Raw genomic sequence first — 20,085 nt, forward strand, 5'->3', positions numbered from 1 at the left:
TCAATAAAAATACCGTATTTTCCAGCGTATAAGACGAGTTTTTAACCCAGGAAAATCTTCTATACGCCCAGTCGTCTTATACGCCGGAAAATACGGTATATATTTTTAAAAACAAAACTTTAAAATATGCTGCAAAACTGTTGCCATTCTCTTGAGCATTTTCTCAATCGGTTAGGATTTTGCTTCCTGGCAATTGTCAGTTTGACTCAAATAAACTCATAAAAATTCTCTACAGATTTGGACATTTCTTATATCCACACGAGGAAGAGTGGGTTCGACGTGTGGTGCTATTAACTAGATAATAAGGAGAAATAGGGAGAGAGAAAGACAGGCATAAAAAATAAAAATTGCAATAAATTAAGTATCTATCAATAATAACGTTAAATGTAAGTGACTTAAATGTTCCAATCAAAAGGTACAGGGTAGCTGAATGGGTAAGAAAACATAACTCATATATATACTGTCTACAAGAGACCCACCTCAGAACAAAAGACTCACAGAATGAAAGTGAAGGGATGGAAAAAAATTTTTCCAAGCAAATGGAAACAAAAAAAATGTTGGGGTAGCAACACTTGTATCTGACAAAAGACTTCAAAATGAAGACCACAACAAGAGACAATGAAGGTCACTACATAATACTAAAGGGATCCACAGAGGTCAATGGCACTGAAAAGGCTCCTAACCTTATGAATTTGGCCAACAAGTTAAAAGGCCCTGATACCACCAGAGCAGGTAATGGAAAGCAAGAAAGTCACGAGAGGTTACTTGAGCCCTGATTCATTTATGAATGAATGTGGCAGAAGGGCAGGCGTTATTCGGCTCTGGATGTCAGCCTCGCCAGTCCTTTGTGAGAAAAAGATAAATGACCAAAAAACAAACCAACAATGTTGGTTTTTACAAGGAAGCAAAACCTGTTCAGCCCATCTCCTGACAGTGTAACAACAGGTTCAGAGTGAAGGCCTTGAGACATCCCCAAAATGTCAACTAACAGAATCTTGAGAAGAAACTTTGAGATCTCTGAGTTCAATTCGGTATATATTAAGAATACCAGGAAGTCAACTAATATTTGACAGGGGAGCCACGAATACTTACGGAGGAATAGACAGCTTTTCAATAAATGGTGCTGCAACAGTTGGATATTCACTTGTAAAAGAATGAAACTGAACCCATATCTTATGCCACTCATGGAAATTAACTCAAAATGGATTAAAAGACTTAATTAAGAGCTGAAACCATAAAATTTCTAGAAGAAAACAGGAGTAAAGTTCCTTGACATGGGTCTTGGTAATAATTTTTTTTTCTATGGCACCTAAAGCACAAGCAACAAAATAAAAAATAAAACAAGTGGGACTGCCATCAAACTAAAAAGCTTCTGCACAGCAAAGAAAACCATCAACTAAGTGATAAGACAACCTATGGAATGAGAAAAAGTAATTGTAAACCACATATCTGATACTACTCTTATCAGATATATCCAAAATAGATAAAGAACTCATGCCTGGCCCGTGTGGCTCAGTTGGTTGGGACACCGAGGAGTTGCCAGTTCCATTCCCGGTCAGGGCACATGCCAGGGTTGTGGGCTCTATAGGAGCCAGCCAATCAATGCTCTCACATCGATGTTTTTCTCTCTCCCTCTCCCTTCTTCTTTCTCTCAAAATCAATTTAAAAACAAAACAAAAAAAAAACTTTAAATAAAGAACTCACACAACTGAATAGCAAAAAATGGGCAAAGGACCTGATTAGACACTTCAAAGAAGATATACAAAAGGCTAATAAGATGTTCAAAATCACTAGTCATTAGGGAAATGCAAATTAAAGTCACAAATGAGATATAATCTCACACGTTGGAATGGCCATCAACAAAACACAAGGGATAACTCAGCCTGGTGTGGATGTGGAGAGAAGGGAAGCCTTGTACACTGTGGTGGGAATGTAAATTGGTGCAGCCACTACGAAAACAGTATAGAGGATCCTCAAAAAATTAAAAATAGAACTACCATACGATCCAGCAATTCTACTTCTGAGAATATAACCAAAGGAAACAAAAACACTAATTTGAGCCCCGGCAGGTTTTGCTCAGTGATTAGAGCTTCAGCTCTTGGACCAAAGGGTCTTCGGTTCCATTCCCGGTCAAGGGCACGTACCAAGGTTGCAAGTTCGATCCCCAGTCCCTGTGGAAGGCAACCAGTCTATGTGTCTGTTTCACATGGATGCCTCGATGTCTCTCTCTCTTTCTGCCTCTCCTCCCTCCCTTCCACTCTCTCTCTAAAGATCAATGGGAAAAATATCCTTGGTGAGGATTAAAAACAAAGAAACAAACAAAAAAACACACCTTAATTTGAAAAGATATCCCATGTTCATGGCAGCATTATTTACAACAGCCAAGACGTGGAAACCACCTAAGTGTCCTTTGATGGATGAATGCATAAAGAAGTTGTGGCATGTACATACAATGAAATATTTATTCAGCCATAAAAAATGAAGAAATCCTACCATTTGTGATAACATGAGTGGACCTGAAGGCACTATGATAAATGAAATAAGTCAGACAGAGAAAGCCAAATACTGTATGATCTCCTTTATATGTGGAACTTTTTAAAAAACCCAAACTCATAGAAAAGGAGTAGGGGGGAGGGAAATTGGAGGATAAAAGGTACAAATTTCCAGTTATAAGATAAATAAGTACTAGGGATGTAATAATGTAAAACATGATGACTGTAGGTAACACTGCTGTATGATAAATAGGAAATTTGTTAAGAGAGTATCTAAGAAAGTTTTTTTCTATTTTATTTTTTAAAACTTTTTTTTAATGCTCACCTGAGGGCCTGTGTTTAGAGGGAAGGGAGGGAGGGAGGGGAAGAGAGGGAGAGGAGAGAGAGAGGGAGGGGGAGAGAAAGAGAAACATTGATAGGTTGCCTCCCATACACACTGATCAGGGATCGAATCTGCAACCTTCTGGATGATGCTGCAGCCCACTGAGCACACCAGCCTGGGAACTCTTTTATTTTTACTGTATCTAGTAGGAGACAGACATGAGCAGAGCAAGGACCATGGGCTAGATACGAAAGGTCACCAGGGTAGAAAGCCCTGGGTGACTAGCAACATCCTCAGGGTGACCTTTCCTCCCCTAGCATTTCACTAGTCATGTGGTTTGGAGCCCCTGACTTCAGATCACTGGTCATTTGCTAGTCATTCGGTTTCAACCCACTGACTTTTCCTTCCTAGAGATAACATCTAGGCCTCCGTTTCAGCTCCAGGCCCAGAAAAGCAGCAAAAACAGACAGGTGACGCCATGGCTGACCTCAGGACCAGGTGCACTGACTACTGACCCCCTGCCCTGGCACCAATCAGTGGAGATCAGGACCCTGAAAGGACACACCTGGAAAGCTGCTGAATGTTCTATTGAGATCTCCCCTCTGGGACCACCCCTAAGAACCCCACCCTGAAGCCCTTCAGGTGTGGACCCAGCAGGCTCCCTCCTGGGAGCACACCCATGCCTTTCCCTCCTCCTCCCTCTCCCCGTCTTCCAAAGCGCCTCGCCTTTGTCTTCCTCACTTCTAAGCTCCCACGGCCTTCCTCTGCCTCTATAACTTGTTTCCTAAGCCCATTTCTCCTACAGATTACTACTTCTACCTCGGTGATTTTCTAAATAAGTGTTCTCCTATAGTTTGAGTCTTGGCTCTAAATTCTTTTTTAGCCAGAACTCAAGTACCAACGTTGCTGAACCCAGTTCCGGTCGGACTCCACCAGTCAGACACTTGGTGCCGTTCTCGCCAATGCCAATATATCCATAAGATAAATGTTAGCTGAACGTACTGTGGTAATCATTTCACCATACATGTAAATCAAACCGTCATGCTGTCCGTCTTAAACTTATACAGTGATGTCAATTATTTCTCAATAAAACTAGTGGGAGGGAGAATGCCAAGTAGTAGCAAATCATAAAAGCACATCAAAAATGGATATAATTAAAATCTCACTACCAAGAAAAGAAGCACAAAGGATTTAAAACATTTGAAAACAAGTACTTCTCAACTTGGCACCCCTGTCATCCTTTTTAAGTCTTTGTTTCCTTGTCTGGTGCCTATTCCTGGGTTATTGGACAAAATGTACATAGTCTTTAGCCCAGTGTGCGGCACACACACAGCCTCAATGACTGCAAACCACTGTTCTATTATGTTCTAAACACTGTTTGGTAAGGTTAGTGGGATACATATTCCATTTTGAAATTTCTACGTTAAGGGCAATAGCATGAACAAACTAAAATGGAATAAACTCTGGAATGTGTTTTTGTTCTTATATTTGAGTAAGAGAAGCCCTGGTCTTCCTGGAACTCACACAACTCTTAAAACAAACAGGAAACGACAATTCCCCACAGGAACCTATACAACCCCACAGGTCCTTGCAGCCTCACCAATTCCCCTGGATTCACCAGGAGGTCCTCATAAAGCTTGATAGTGTCCTGTTCTGAAAACAATAATCTTCTCCCCTTACTGCCCCCACAGAGAGCAAAAATGTGCAAACTCAGGATACTAACAGCAGCCACATCTACAACCAGCACTGTCCCCAGAGCTTGAGCCCATTACCAAGATTCTTTGCATCAAAGGAAAAATTCCCTACAACAGGAACAGGCAAAACAGGCAAGCAAGGTCAGTTCTAGCTAACTGTCCCCTAAAGCAGCGGTCGCCAACCTTTCGGACCTCATGGGCCACCAGTGGTCCACGGGCCAACGGTTGGCGACCGCTGCTCCAAAGGTTTCCTCATTTGTGTTTTACAGCTCCTACTCAAGTGACCTGACTCTCCCAATTCCCTTTCAGTCATCAAAACAGATTTTCAAGGAAGGATCTGATCTCCAGTATGACTGATACGGACCAATTGGGACTCCTCCCTAGAGGAGGACAGCTGGGTGATTCTCAATGCTGGCTGCACATCAGAATTACAGATGCTCCTGGACTTACAATAGGATTATGTCCAAACTAGAGGCCCGGTGCACGAAATTCGTGCATGGGAGTGGGGGGTCTTCTCAGCCTGCATCCTCTCCAATCCACGACCCCTCGGGGATGTCCGACTGACTGCTGGTTTAGGCCCGATCCCAAGGATCAAGCCTAAACTGGCAGTCGGACATCCCTCACAATCCAGGACTGCTGGCTCCTAACTGCTCACCTACCTGCCTGATTGCCCCTAACAGCCCCCCTGCCAGCCTGGTCACCCCCAACTGCCCCCCTGCTGGCCTGGTCACCACCAACTGCCCCCCCCACCGGCCTGGTTGACCCTTACTGTCCCCCTGCCATCCTGGTCACCGCCAACTGCCCCCTTCTGCCGGCCTGGTCGCCCCTTAGTGCCTCCCCCCGCCAGCCTGGTCACCCTCAACTGCCCCCCTCTGCTGGCCTGGTCACCCCTAACTGCCCCCCTGCTCGCCTGGTCGCCCCCAACTGCCCCCCTCTGCTGGCCTGGTCAATCCTAACTGCCCCTCTGCTGGCCTGGTCGCCCCCAACTGCCCCCCTGCCAGCCAGGTTGCCCCCAACTGCTCCCCCCTGTCGGCCTGGTCGCCCCACACAGCCTGCTGTTCAGTCGCTTGGTCGTCCCTCACTAACCCCCCTGCTGGCCTGGTTGCCCCACACAGCCTGCTGTTCAGTTGTTTGGTCATCCCTCACTAACCCCCCTGCCAGCTTGGTCACCCCACACAGCCTGCTGTTCAGTTGTTTAGTTGTCCCCCACTAAACCCCCTGCCAGCCTGGTTGCCCCACGCAGACTGCTATTCAGTTGTTTGGTCATCCCTCACTAACCCCCCTGCTGGCCTGGTCGCCCCCAACTGCTTCCTCTGCCAGCCTGGTTGCCCCCAACTGCCCCCCCACCGGCCTGGTTGCCCCTAACTGCCCTCCCCCCGGTCTAAAACTGCCCCCTTGTCAGCCTGGTTGCCCCATGCAGCCTGCTGTTCAGTTGTTTGGTCATCCCTCAGTAACCCCCCTGCCAGCCTGGTCGCCCCAGGCAGCCTGCTGTTCGGTCATGAGTCTGGTTGTTTTGGTCGTGACAGCCCCTGGCTTTTTATATATTAGGATAACCCTATTGTAGATTAAAAATATCAGAAATCAAAAACGCATTTAATACACCTATTTAATACATCATAGCTTAACCTGGGCTACCTTAAACGTGCTCAGACACATTTCCCTACAGTTGGGCAAAATCATCTAACACAAAGCCTATTTTATAATAAAGTGTTGAATATCTCATGTAATTTATTGAATACTGTACTGAAAGTGAAAAACAGAATGGTTGGTTGAGTATTCACCATTAATGTACACAGCTGAAAGCACACTGGCCCTAAAGAATGTTTGAGGCACTGAACTAAACAAACAACAATGCTGACAACACAGTTCACTGCAGAGTCTCGGTTGTTTACCCTCATGATTGGGTGGTTGACTGGGAGATATGTTTGCTGCTCAGTATCAAAAAAGAGCATCCTACCGCATATTGCTAGTCTGAGAAAAGTTCAAAATTCGAAGTATAGTTTTCACTGAATGTGTATTGCTTTTGCACCAACGTAAAGTTAAAAAAATCATAAGCTGAACCATTATAAATTGGGGACCTGTGGAGTTTTTTAAACTACATCTGAGGATATAAGTCAGAATGTCAGGTGGGAGCTCCCAAGTAGTTTTTAAAGTTCTGTGGGTGATTCTGATTATCTAGACACGGTTAAGAACTATCACTAGTTATTGGCACGAAGGTGGGACAGGCATTTAGGAAGGACCAAAGGGACTTCCTGGTAACCCCAAATTTATGCCAGCCTGGTACCTGCCAATCACAAAACCTACTCCTCCTCCCTGTCCCGTGCTACAAGTTACAGAGGCAGCATAACCCAAAGATGGTTTCACAGGTCCGGGATTGGGAAGACTACATTGCGAAGGACAAAGTTTGATAGGTCACAGACTTGTATACAGTCCGGCTGAGTCACAAATTCGACTCTGTGTGCACAGGAAGCCAAACCGGAAAAAGGAAACACAATCAGTGATGGTTCACATTGCCTATAATAACCCACAGCAGCCTGTACATGAGGAGTACTCAATAAATATTTATTGGGTGAATAAATAACAAATAGGAGCCATGTAAACTCATTACTTTTTATTGGGATAAAGTAATTGTTTTTGAAAAGCTCTCTTGGGAATTGAATTATAACAGAAGCAAAAGTAACCAAAGGGCAGTGAGACAAAACTCAGCAAAGGACAGTCCCACTAATTCTACTAATTATAGAAATAAAAATTGAAAAATATTGGGGGAGAAACCAAGATGGCGGCATAGGTAAACACCTGAAATTGCTGCCTTGCACAACCACTTCAAAACTACAACTAGAAGACAAAACGGACATCATCCAGAACCACAGGAAGGCTGGCTGAGTGGAAACTCTACTAGAAGGAAAGAGAAAAGCACGCTGAGACTCAGAGGAGCTGCGGAAGTGCAGAGGTACAGAGGCACGTGCATGGAAAGGGCTGGCAACTGAGGACGCGGCTGTCTTTTTCAATCTGGAGGGAGACACAAGCTCCCGACTGCTCTGAACTCCAGTTCCGGGCGAGACTCTGGGGACTAAGACTCATACGGGGAGAAACTGGACTGTCTGGCATCAGGCAGAACTCGAGGGCGGCTTTCTCTCAGAGGTGCTTGCAGCGATTACCAAGGGACACTGAGACCCAGGGGCCTCTTAGGGCAGGGCTGACAGTCAGCCATTGCTGTTTGCTCCACCCTGAGACCCCGCCCCACCCAAGCTGTGTGCAGAGATTTTTACATATGAATGGCCTGGTCCTTTGAAATCTAAAATTACCTAACAAACTGCAGCTGGGTCAGAGAGACCCAGAACATCCAAAAGAAGGCCCAATGCCCCATAGCAGTTTGCAGTGCTTCACAGCTGGGCCTCATCTGGGCACCTCCAAACCCCAAACAAAGAAGAGGAATCTGCAGATCTTTCCATAGCTCCTGCTGGGTGGCCTCAGGCAGAGGCTAAATTAGCACCTCCTTGGAGATCCAAGAGCCAGTGTACCCAGTGGTCAGAGTGGGACCATCCAGATTACAACTCCTCAGATCCATAAGGGACACACTCAGGGGGCGGACTCAGTGAGCACCAAAGCCTCACTGAAGCAAGTCTGGCCTCATAAGGGTGTCTCCAGCACAAAAGTTCTCCCATCGTAGACACAGCTGATCCTCACAGCCAATTGGCCTGGAGGTCAATTCCTCCCAGTGATACCAACAACAATCAAGGCTTAACTACAACAAGACTGTGCACACAGCCCACAAAGGGGTACACCAAGAGAGTCCACCTCAGGTAACTGGGGAGGCTGAGCCACTGGGTCCTATAGGACACCTAGCACACAAAGCCACTCTATCAACTCAGGGAAGCAGCCAAAATGCGGAGACAAAGAAACAGGTCACATATGAAAGAAATGGAGGAAAGCAAACTACTGGATATAGAGTTCAAAACCACGGTTATAAGGTTTTTCAAGAATTTTCTAGAAACTGCCAATAAATTTAGTGAGACCCTTGAGGATATGAAAAAAGACCAACTAGAAATTAAGCATACACTGACTGAAATAAAGAATAATATACAGAGATCCAACAGCAGACTAGAGGATCGCAAGAATCAAGTCAAAGATTTGAAATTCAAAGAAGCAAAAAACACCCAACTGGAAAAGAAAAAAGAATCCAAAAATATGAAGATAGTGTAAGGAGCCTCTGGGACAACTTCAAGCGTACCAACATCCGAATTATGGGGGTGCCAGAAGAAGAGAGAGAGCAAGATATTGAAAACCTATTTGAAGAAATAATGACAGAAAACTCTCCCCACCTGGTAAAAGAAATAGACTTACAAGTCTAGGAAGTGCAGAGAACCCCAAACAAAAGGAATCCAAAGAAGACCACACCAAGACACATCATAATTAAATGCCAAGGGCAAAAGACAAAGAGAGAATATTAAAAGCAGCAAGAGAAAAACAGTTACCTACAAGGGAGTACCCATACGATTGTCAGCTGATTTCTCAACAGAAACTATGCAGGCCAGACGGGAGTGGCAAGAAATATTCAAAGTGATGAATAGCAAGAACCTACAACCAAGATTACTCTACCCAGCAAAGCTATCATTAAGAATTGAAGGGCAGATAAAGAGCTTCACAGATAAGAAAAAGCTAAAGGAGTTCATCACCACCAAACCAGTATTATATGAAATGCTGAAAGGTATTCTTTAAGAAGAGGAAGAAGAAGAAAAAGGTAAAGATAAAAATTATGAACAACAAATACATATCTATCAAGAAGTGAATCTAAAAATCAAGTGAATAAAAAAATCTGGTGAACAGAATAAACTGGTGAATATAATAGAATCAGGGGCATAGAAAGGGAGTGGACTGACAATCCTCGGGGGGGGGGGGGGGAAGGGGTGTGGGGGTGTGGGAAGAGACTGGACAAAAATTGTACACCTATGGATAAGGACAGTGGGGGGGGGGAGGTAAGGGCAGAGGGTGAGGTGGGAATCGAGTGGAGGGGAGCTATGGGGGGGGGGGAACAACTGTAATAATCTGAACAATAAAGATTTATGTTTCTAAAAATCAAAAAAAAAACATTGGGGGGAATACTTTAGTTGAACTCTATGCTGGTAAAAGTGGTGACACTGTCGTAAAGACTAGAAGATGCCGACCATAAAATCTAGTTTCCCTTTTCTCCTTAGTAACAACTCCTGTTTTACTTAGGGTAGCTATGCACCAGCTAAAGGACACTTCCCAGCTTTCCAGCTAGAAATGGCCATATTGACTGCAGTGATATAACTATAGGGTGTCCCCAAAAAATGTATATACACTTTAAAAGCTGATAACTTTCTTAATGTCCACTCCTTTTCAGGTTTAACTGGTTTGAAATAATGGGTGAAGCCAGCCTAAGCTGTGAACAAAGAAAATTTATCCTAAAGTGCCACCAGACTTTTATGGGGATACATAAAAGATAAAGTTTACAGTACAAAACCATCAACAGTCGACAAATTGAGGGCACAAAAATACTGAACGAAATGATTCTTGATGTTTGTGATCCCATTACTTCACGTTATCAGTAGTGCCTGGACCAGAATAGTCATCAGTTTGAAAAAAAGGCATTGACAAAAAAAAATTAATCATTTCTGTAGATTCTTTTAAATTTTGAAAATGAACTGTATTTAATAAACACTGACTTTATAATCATTCAAAATGCGTATACTTTTTTGGGAACAAGCTGTATTCTATTTAATTGTAAGTTGTTCTCAATTAGTTACACAGAAAAGTACCAACAACAAATAAAAAAAATCAATTCTAGCCCTGGCCGGTGTGGTTCTGTTGGTTGGAGTGTCCTCCCATACACCAAAAGGTTGCCGGTTCAATCCCTAGTCGGGGTACATACAGGCGGCAAATCAATGCATGTTTCTCACATTAATGTTTCTCTCCCCCCGCCCCTCCTTCTCTCTAGAAACAATGAACATATCCTCAGGTGAGGATTTAAAAAAATTAGTTCTATATTTCAGTCAAATAAACAGAAAAAATAAATGGGGCTTTGAAGATATTTTCCCTGCCTTGAAAAGATGTCTACGTTCACCCAGCATATAACCACCTGGCATTTTGTCCTCCCAAAAGGGAAAACTTATTAAACAAGTCCCACAAAGTGATACCTTCAGGTAGGTGGACCAACACATCTAGTATGCCCAGGACTTTCCCAGTTTTAGCACTGAGAGTCCTGCATCCTGGGAACCCCTTAGTCCCAGGAAAACCTGGACCTCAGGGTACCACATAAATGCATAGTTATGTCTTCAACAAAACGTATTAAAATGTGGGCAGTGAATTCAAAATTGGAGATGAGCATATTATAAAGTATGATTTTAATATATCTGAGCAGCTAGCAAAAAGAAATTATACAGCTCTATATAATCATACTTAACCAAGAGAATGTTGCTGAGAATATCAAAAGTTTGTCCAATTCCAATAGTGTGGTGAAGGCCTGGGGTGGGGAGAAGTGGGGAGGAGGGTGGCAATGGGGGGAGGGGGGACATCTGTAATACTTCAACAATAAAAATAAAATTAAAAATAAAACAATTTTTTAAAAGTTTGTCAAATCCTTCATTGTGATGATATTCAGTATGCACAGCCAGTTTAAAAAAAGGGGGAGGGGGGCTCCAAACAGCACACACACGTTTACACACACTGGATATTTCATCTACATATAAAATTGAGACACCATAGAAGGAAAGAATGAGAAAAGAATCAAATTTCATCCAAGAATTTTAAAGTATCTCATCTCTGTGAAATGGTAGAAAAGTCCAATTTTGATGTTTCAGTTTTGTGACATCATGACAGGTTAAAAACTCTCGTACAAGTAGAAACAGGAAATCTGTAAGTTTAAAGAGCTTGGACTGGCACATACTCTCAAAGGTCCTTTCCAACTTGAACATTCCATGACGGTGTGACCCCTTCAGAGATGAAATCAAGTCAAAGTTACACCATTCCAGGGGTCCAGTTCTGGCTGGCGATGGAGCCTGGACTGTTCATTAGCCATGTTCTCATCTTAAGTATACTTACAAGCACTTAGAACCAAAGGAGCATATGGTCAGCATGGAAAGATAAACGACAAATTTCACCTCATGTGAGGTATTTTACTTAGTTTATATCATAAACAGATAAACTGGCCTCAAGTTTAAAAAAATGACTTTGAGTCCTGCTGGCGTGGCTCAGTGGTTGAGCGTCAACCTATGAACCAGGAGGTCACGGTTCAATTCCCAGTCAGTGCACATGCCGGGGTTGCGGGCTCCATCCCCAGTTGGGAGCATGCAGGAGGCAACCCATCCATTGATTCTCTCTCATCACTGATGTTTCTACCTCTCTCTCCTTCTCCCTTCCTCTCTGAAATCAATAAAAATATATTTTTTTTAAAAGGACGTTGAATCTACAAATTCTTTAAGCTGTCATTAGGTACTTCAACTATAAAATTGCACAATATTCTGAATATATATAGTATTTGTTTTTATGAACTCTCTAAACAAGCCAAAGAAATGATCACAATAACTTAAAAAGAGGACAAACATCTTTGGAGTTTGAAGGACTTTCAAAATTCAGAAAACAAGTTTCATAACAAATTATTGCTGTTGTCTAGTTGTCCCAGCATTGGGTCTTGTAAGAAAAACAAAACAAATCCATAGTTTAAGAAGGGCCAATGACGAAGCTTGGTGTTTCTTTATTTTGTCAACTTTATTCCTATCACTAAAAGAGATTATAAAAAGATGTCTAAAGGTATTTATTGTACAATATGTTAGTGTTCCTTAATCTGGGAAAGACTCCAAATTAGATAAACAAAAAATTGCTGCCTTCAAGGGAAAAGATGAATTATTCTAAGGAGCAGGTACATACTGAGTTGTTTCTCAATCATGCTTTTGAATTTATGCTCATCCATCTCTATGCCAGCATAACCCATGGCACTGTGCCTCCATCACCAATGGTACTGACCACTGCAGACCAAGGCTGCTGATCCATGCCACGCTATCTTGGCTACACTAGTGCCCCTTTCTAAGAAGTGTATACAGTATATTCTGTCAAAGGCCAGGACTGCTGTGCTAAGGGACCTTGAATAAAATACTGAAATCTCCCAGGCCCTCAGCTTCCGGTTTTCTTCATCTGTGGAATGGGGTTAACAATCTCACATACTGTATGTTTATAAAATCAAAACTAAAAATAAATACAGTTAAAAATACATGGAAGAACTGTAAATTATAAAGTTATAATACCTCACTTAACCTGCTGAATTGGCAAAAGACTATATCTCTGATATGACAAAACTATTCCCTGAGGATATATGAGTACATATATAATGTCACAAAAAGTTTTAATAAAATACTTATAATACCCAATAGTTATTAAATTAAAAAGAGAAGTCATGCAAAGCACTATAAATTATAGATAGGTAGAATGCTTTAGGATTACAGCCGTTAGAATGGTGTATTACTTGAACCTCATGCTGGAAATCACATAGGTGAATCTTTTAATGCCAAGTTTATATAGACCCTTACATCCCTTCAGGACAAAGGCTTGTTAACCATTAACTAGGTGCAAGTGCAAGTTCATTTCCCCAACACTTCAATGAAAACACTTTTTACTTGTATGCATTTCCATCTAAAATGCCGAGATCAACACAGCCCTCCAGCTACAGCCATCTATTCTAATTGACCTAAAAAGAGTGAAATGAAATGGAAAACACACACACCATTATCCACAGCTATCTACCACCACAAAGAAAAAGCAGAATGAAACAACAAAATTAAATGCAAATAGTACTTTTCCAAACACAGAAAAAAATGTTCTTAAAAATCCCCTCAGTTTCCTAAACTCACAAATGCCTAAAGCAACAAAAATACCCGTTTCAAGCAGGAGGATGACTGTGTCAAATAAAGCACGACCTAAACCCTTTGATGGAATGCTTATATTAAAATATCCTTCACACATTCATATCTGGACCAATTTTAAAATTAAATTGTGCAGTACAGTATCTATACAATATTATTTGGAATTGTCAGTGAAAATAAGGATATGAGAAATACACTAAATATTTTTGTCTCTTGGAGACTTACCAAAATTCCTGCAGCAGGAATGCCTGCAAATGTCATGGAAATAAAATCTTTGAAAACTGTGACTATATTTTAATTTGTTTAAAACAGTTTTAACTGGAGTCAATCTCTCTCTTAAATTCTTATTTTAAACAAGTACACTTGCCCTGTATTTTCTCGAATAGACCTAATATTTTCTTGCAACAAAATCAGACTACTGTGGGATATAGGTAATCTTTTCTTTTTTTAAAGATTACATAATTTCTTTCTAAAAGACGTCGGTGTCTGAGGCAAAATCAAAACCAATGCGACTGCAAACGGAAATGGAACTACTAGATATCCATTTTTAACAAAAACAGAAATTATTCTTACTTTCCAGAGAGCTATTATGTCAGGAATACCTTTCCCAATAAATGAATCAGTTAATCCAATAGCAAACACTTCCCGTTAAGCTACCGTAAGCCAGGTGAGCCCTATGATAACATACACAGAACCTGCAGTCAAGCCAAGTCCAAGAACTAAATGGGGTTTTAAAGCTTAACTTTTCTCATTCCTTGATGCATATTTCCCAGGTTCACCTGAGGTGTGATGCATCAGACTCCGGAGCCTGTGGAAGCGAATTTATCTCAAGGACCAGAACCCTAGCGAGCTCTATGCAAGGTGGGGCGGGGGGGGGGGGGGGGGGGCACCCACCTGCACACCTGCTCTGAAAAGCCTGCCAAAATACCCAAAAAACTCACCAACAGCCACGGCGCACACACCTCCAGCCGGCGCCGGCTCCCCCCACCCCGCCCCGCCCCGCTCCATTCTTGGGCTCTGCATTCCCATTCCTTGGCTAACTTTCAAGATGAAAGGGGAGAAACCTGTTGGAATGGATTTTTCAGACGATAAATGCTACAGATGAAGAGCAGAATTAAGCAGCTCCGAGAAACCCATTCATTTACATACAGCCACAAGACGGTTCGCCCACGAGTATTCGGTCCGTTGAGGATGCAACCCTGTGATTTGCAGAGAAGATGGGATCACCTCCCGGAGACGGTGTCTCGCCCAGGGGAGAAAGTCATCACCAAGGTGGCTCTTCACCCCGGCAGCTCCAGGCGCAAGTCGCCGAGGTGCGGAAACGCCAACGAAGCCCGGCGCTCACCCGTGCGGCATCTCCGCTAGGAGGCAGGGCTCCGGACCGAGTCCCGCCCCCCGGCCCCCGCCCGCCCGCCCGCGCCCCAGGCCGGGGTCCCACCCGGAGGCTGAGAAAGCAGCGGCGCGGCGCCTGGTAGCCGCGCGCGGAAGGCAGCCGCCACGCGCGGAGACCCCGCGGGGAGGGCGCGGCGCCGAGCGGCCGGGGGCGCAGTCGCAGGCCGGGGGCGGCGGCCGCGGGCTCACCGAGCGCCGGGAGGGACCGCAGGACGCGCGCGCCGGCTCCGCGGCCTCGGCGGCTCCTCCGCCCGGAGCCACAGCGCCCCCGCGCCGCGGGAGTGGCCGTGGCGGCAGGTGCTCGGGTTCCTCCGCCCCCGGCTCCGTCGCGACGGCTCCTGCGAGGGCGCCAGCAGCTGCAGGCAGCGCCTCAGCGCCCGCCGCCTCACCATCCCGGGAGCGAGCCTGGGCCGGGCCCGCGGCGCCCCCGGGCCGCGCGGGGCATGGGCCCCAGCTGGGTTCGCTCCACGTGGCCCGGTCACTCACTCATTGTGACCTTCAGACCTGGGAGCCCTGCCAGCGTCCGCCGGGCGCCGGCCGCAGTTCGGCCTTTACCAAGATGGCGGCCCCCGCGGCCCCCCACGCCGGGGCCATCTTGGGTAAGGAGGCGCCTCGGGCGTGCGCTTGGCCCACTCCCGACCCCGCCTGCGCCCCGGGCGCGCTCTGCGGGAGCCCTCAGTCCGCATCGGTTCCCCAGCCCTAAACCCGAAGCTAACGCTCATCCCCAGGAATACCTTCCTGGGCACCTGCCGTCATCGCTCAAACCCGGGGAGATGGTGCTGGCCCGCACCGCCTGCGCGGCCACCGCGGACGGGCGCTGGGGAGCAGCGGACGGAACCCAGGCTGCCGCGAGCCGGGGAGCGAAGAAACTGGCCGGGGCTGTGAAGTTTGCAGTAGGTATTGACTGTGAACGGCAGCACGGCCTTGTCAGTGTGCTCCTTAACCTTTAAAATGATACTCACTTTCTTATAAAAAGTCAGGATAATGATAAGAGCATAAAGTTGTGATTCTGAGTTTCTCCCAGGATTTTCTTTCTTAAACTGCAGGATGAGACGAGCTGTTTCAAGAAGTAACTTAAGTACACCCGGGTCCGGGTGGGGCCGCGGGCCCCTGGATCCGGGTGAGCCTGGCCCCGGGTCCGGGTGGGGCCGTGGGCCCCTGGATCCGGGTGAGCCTGGCCCCGGGTCCGGGTGAGGCCGTGGGCCCCTGGATCCGGGTGAGCCTGGCCCCGGGTCCGGGTGAGGCCCTGGGCCCCTGGAACCGGGTGAGCCTGGCCCCGGGTCCGGGTGAGGCCCTGGGCCCCTGGATCCGGGTGAGCCTGGCCCCGGGTCCGGGTGAGGCCCTGGGCCCCTGGATCCGGGTGAGCCTGGCCCCGGGTCCGGGTGAGGCCGTGGGCCCCTGGATCCGGGTGAGCCTGGCCCCGGGTCCGGGTGAGGCCCTGGGCCCCTGGATCCGGGTGAGCCTGGCCCCGGGTCCGGGTGAGGCCCTGGGCCCCTGGAACCGGGTGAGCCTGGCCCCGGGTCCGGGTGAGGCCGTGGGCCCCTGGATCCGGGTGAGCCTGGCCCCGGGTCCGGGTGAGGCCCTGGGCCCCTGGATCCGGGTGAGCCTGGCCCCAGGTCCGGGTGAGGCCCTGGGCCCCTGGATCCGGGTGAGCCTGGCCCCGGATCCGGGTGAGGCCGTGGGCCCCTGGATCCGGGTGAGCCTGGCCCCGGGTCCGGGTGAGGCCCTGGGCCCCTGGATCCGGGTGAGCCTGGCCCCGGGTCCGGGTGAGGCCCTGGGCCCCTGGATCCGGGTGAGCCTGGCCCCGGGTCCGGGTGAGGCCGTGGGCCCCTGGATCCGGGAGAGCCTGGCCCCGGGTCCGGGTGAGGCCGTGGGCCCCCGGATACGGGTGAGCCTGACCCCGGGTCCGGGTGAGGCTGTGGGCCCGTGGATCCGGGTGGGCCTGGCCCCGGGTCGTGGACCCCTGGGTCCGGGTGAGGCCGCGGGCCCCTGGATCCGGGAGAGCCTGGCCCCGGATCCGGGTGAGGCAGTGGGCCCCTGGATCCGGGTGAGCCTGGCCCCGGGTCCGGCCGAGACCAAACCAGAGGGAGTCGAACCTGCAATACCACCATTTGTCCACCATCCAGACCTGAGGGGTCAGTGCCAACATATACTCATAAGGAACTGGTGGACATTGATATTGGGTCTCAAAAGAACTGTTGGTCCAAAAAGAAACTCACTACTGACTGATTCATTTGCCTGTCAGCATAACTATTACTGCTCGTCGCACATTCAATTCTTATAAGTACATCTCTAGTGACACATGATTTTGCTCATCTAGGGAAAATGATGAACAACATGGACTGATGAACAAGAACAGAACCAGAAACAAGGAGACATCGATCGGACTATCGGGCCTCAGAGGGAGGATAGGGGAGGGTGGGGGGAGGGGGGAGAGATCAACCAAAGGTCTTGTGTGCATGCATAAGAGCCTAACCAATGGTTAAGTCCAACAGGGGGTTGGGGCATCCATGGGGAGGGATGTGGGATGGGAATGGGGGGATGAGGACAAATATGTGACACCTTAATCAATAAAGAAATTAAAAAAAAAAAAAAAAAAAAAAGAAGTAACTTAAGTACAAACAAACCGAAATAGAATTCAACAACGGATGGCTGGGCAAGAAGAGTCCTCTGTAAAGTCATCCAGAGTGTGGCCACTGGCCAGGAAGAAATACCCTCTGAATACCATGTTAATTTAAATTTAAAAAAAAAAGAGGAAGAAAGAAATGCCCTCTGTCCGGGGCTCGAGTCTAATTGGCAAAAAGAAAAGGAATACAGGTCCCAAAATGCAGATATGACTGCTAGAAAAGGCCAAGCAAACTAATTTGCATTTTGAAAGTGCACGTGTGTGTGTTAGGCTGTAGAAATATAAAAAAGACTGTGCTTGGTGTGAGCCTCTCGCCCTCAGGCTAGCGAGCAGTTGCTGCTGAATCCCGGGGACTTAAGTGTGATTAGGAACTGCTGGCGCCTGCGTGGAGCAGACTGCTCTCGCTCAGTGGTACCTGCGGTGCAACAGCGATGGAAACAAAACAGCACTACAAACCCAAAGGGTATGATGTTACTTGGCTAAGGAACTTTAAAAAGATGCCCTTTGTTCCCCTCACCACAATTCTTTATTATGTAAATTGTCAAAAATACAGAAAATAAGTATGTCTTTTTGTATACCATTTGAACAAGTTACAGGCATCAAAATACTTCACCTCTAAATACTTCAGCCATCCTCTCCTAAGAATAAGGACATTTGCTTCAGAATCACGATAATATTATCACACCTAAGAAAACAATTTCCTGATTTCATTTAATGTTCAGTACACATTCAAGATTCTATGATTGTCCCACGAATATCTTTTATAGCTATGAGTTGTTGTTTTTATTTTTATTTTTTTGTTTTTTAATTAGGATACTGTCTATGGCCATATATTGCATTTGCTTATGATGCTGAAGAAACAATTTGAAATGTTAACAAAATAACTTTTTTTAATGTTTTTATTGATTTGTAGAGAGAGAGGAAGGGAAGGAGAGAGAAACATCAATCGGTTGCCTCCCACATGAACTGCGACTGGGGATCAAACCTGCAACCTGGGCATATGCCCTGACCAGCACTTGAACCAGCAACCTTTTGGTGCACCGGACAGTGCTGAACCAACTGAACTACACCGGCCAGGGCAAGAACTATTTTCTTTACACATCATACTCACGGATATTCTGAATAGACAGATGTTCATAGGGCGTTCTTCATCAAGAGCAGGTGCTTTAGATAAGCACATCTCTGCATACCAGGAAAGTCTAGGAGGAAAGAGTAGTTTTTAACACCACATTGAGACTATAACTGAAGCTGTATTAAATAGTAATGTTTATACTTAACTCCTGGAATACATAAATTTAATGGATTATGTTGGAATCTCTACTCAACCTAACTTCTAAAGTTTAATGACTGTTTTTTCCCCCTAAACAATGAAAAGAAGCTGTTCCATATAATAATTTATATCACTCCAGACAAAACGTCCAGCTTTCCCTGCTTCACAGTACAGAACGAAATGAACATTGCACCCTCTGCATTTTACTCATGGTTTAATTTTAGATCCTGACCTGCTGAATTGGGTTTTATTTGTCCTTCCCTTTTATGCACCCTCTAGGAAGTCAGGAACTCAGCAGATAATGTTAACTATTTCCAAGTTATTTAATTTTTAAATGTTAGTTAATGATGAAAAAAAAAAGGTGCAAATTTACACAATTCCTTAAAAGTGACTGGTGGCCAATGTAACTGTTTTTGGAGATTAGAATTAAATAAGATTATTTTCATACTTTACAAAATATTAGGTGCTACTTAAGCTCCTTCTGGAGAACCACAGTTAAAACAGTTTTAGCATAGTAGGTCTCATCTTTAAAGTGAGTTCTGTAATCAGTACTGATCTCCTAGCTCCAGGCCTAAAGGGACAGAGGTCTAAAGGACTACATGATTTGTTACTAGAGGACTTTCAATTCGTATTTATAGCAGCATCTGTGGAAGTCACTTAAATACTGTGTTCACCTCCTATTTAATCAAATGTTGTTTTTCTGACCATTAAGAATCTTTAGATAACTTCATATAGCAAAAGGAAGAATCTTGAGAAGTTAAATTGTACTCTGTGCCCTCCCATTCTCTACTAGGTTCTCTTTGACCTTGGGAAATACCCTTTTCACCTCCTAGTTCCCCCATACCTATCCTCCAAATGACACTGAGTGTCTATGGCTACTTGCAGCTGTAACATTTGGAGGCTCTACGAAAAAGTTTTGAGGGGAAGGGGGGTGGGGGACAATGAGGGGATAAGGACACATAAGTAATACCTCAATCAATAAAGGGAAAAAAAATAAAAGTTTTGAGGGGAAAATATGTGAAGCGAGGGTGCTGATTATGTTACTGGACTGGGGACTGGGCCCAGAGCAGGTCTGCCTTGAGCTGGCTGGTAGTGTGTGGGTTCTTGACTTTGTGCAGGAAAGATCTCACAAGAGTCCAGGTGATTTTGAGAGTATGTTTATTAAAGCTGGAAACCGTGAAACAAAGGAAGAGCTTAAGGTAGAAGAAGAAACAGGAGAGCCTAGGAGGGGGCTGCTTTGGCTTCTTAGAAGCGTTATAGGAAAGAAGTGAGCCACGCAGGGCTAAGTGAACTCAGAAGTAAAAGTCACAGTGACAGAAGTGAGACAAGGTGGGGCTGTTGTTAGCTCACTAGAAGTAAAATAAAAGGGGGCCTTACTTTCAGACAGATTCAGAGAGTTAGCCTGAGATGAGC

At 45.6% G+C, this 20,085-nt stretch overlaps 1 protein-coding gene across 3 annotated transcripts in view; it reads right to left on the bottom strand.

Moving 5' to 3' along the window:
• The window catches only part of NAPEPLD (N-acyl phosphatidylethanolamine phospholipase D), a 42,340-nt gene extending 26,487 nt beyond the window's left edge, over nt 1-15,853 (bottom strand). Inside the window, exon 1 of one of the 3 annotated variants that reach the window (XM_079785970.1) lies at nt 14,966-15,853. In XM_079785970.1, the coding sequence (XP_079642096.1) occupies nt 14,966-15,168 (203 nt within the window). In that variant the 5' untranslated portion in view covers nt 15,169-15,853. The other 2 variants (XM_079785971.1, XM_079785972.1) reach the window with 2 other exon arrangements.
• Nucleotides 15,854-20,085: the final 4,232 nt, after the last annotated feature.

Source organism: Cnephaeus nilssonii, assembly GCF_951640355.1.
Source record: "Cnephaeus nilssonii genome assembly, chromosome: 12".
NCBI lineage: Eukaryota > Metazoa > Chordata > Mammalia > Chiroptera > Vespertilionidae > Cnephaeus > Cnephaeus nilssonii.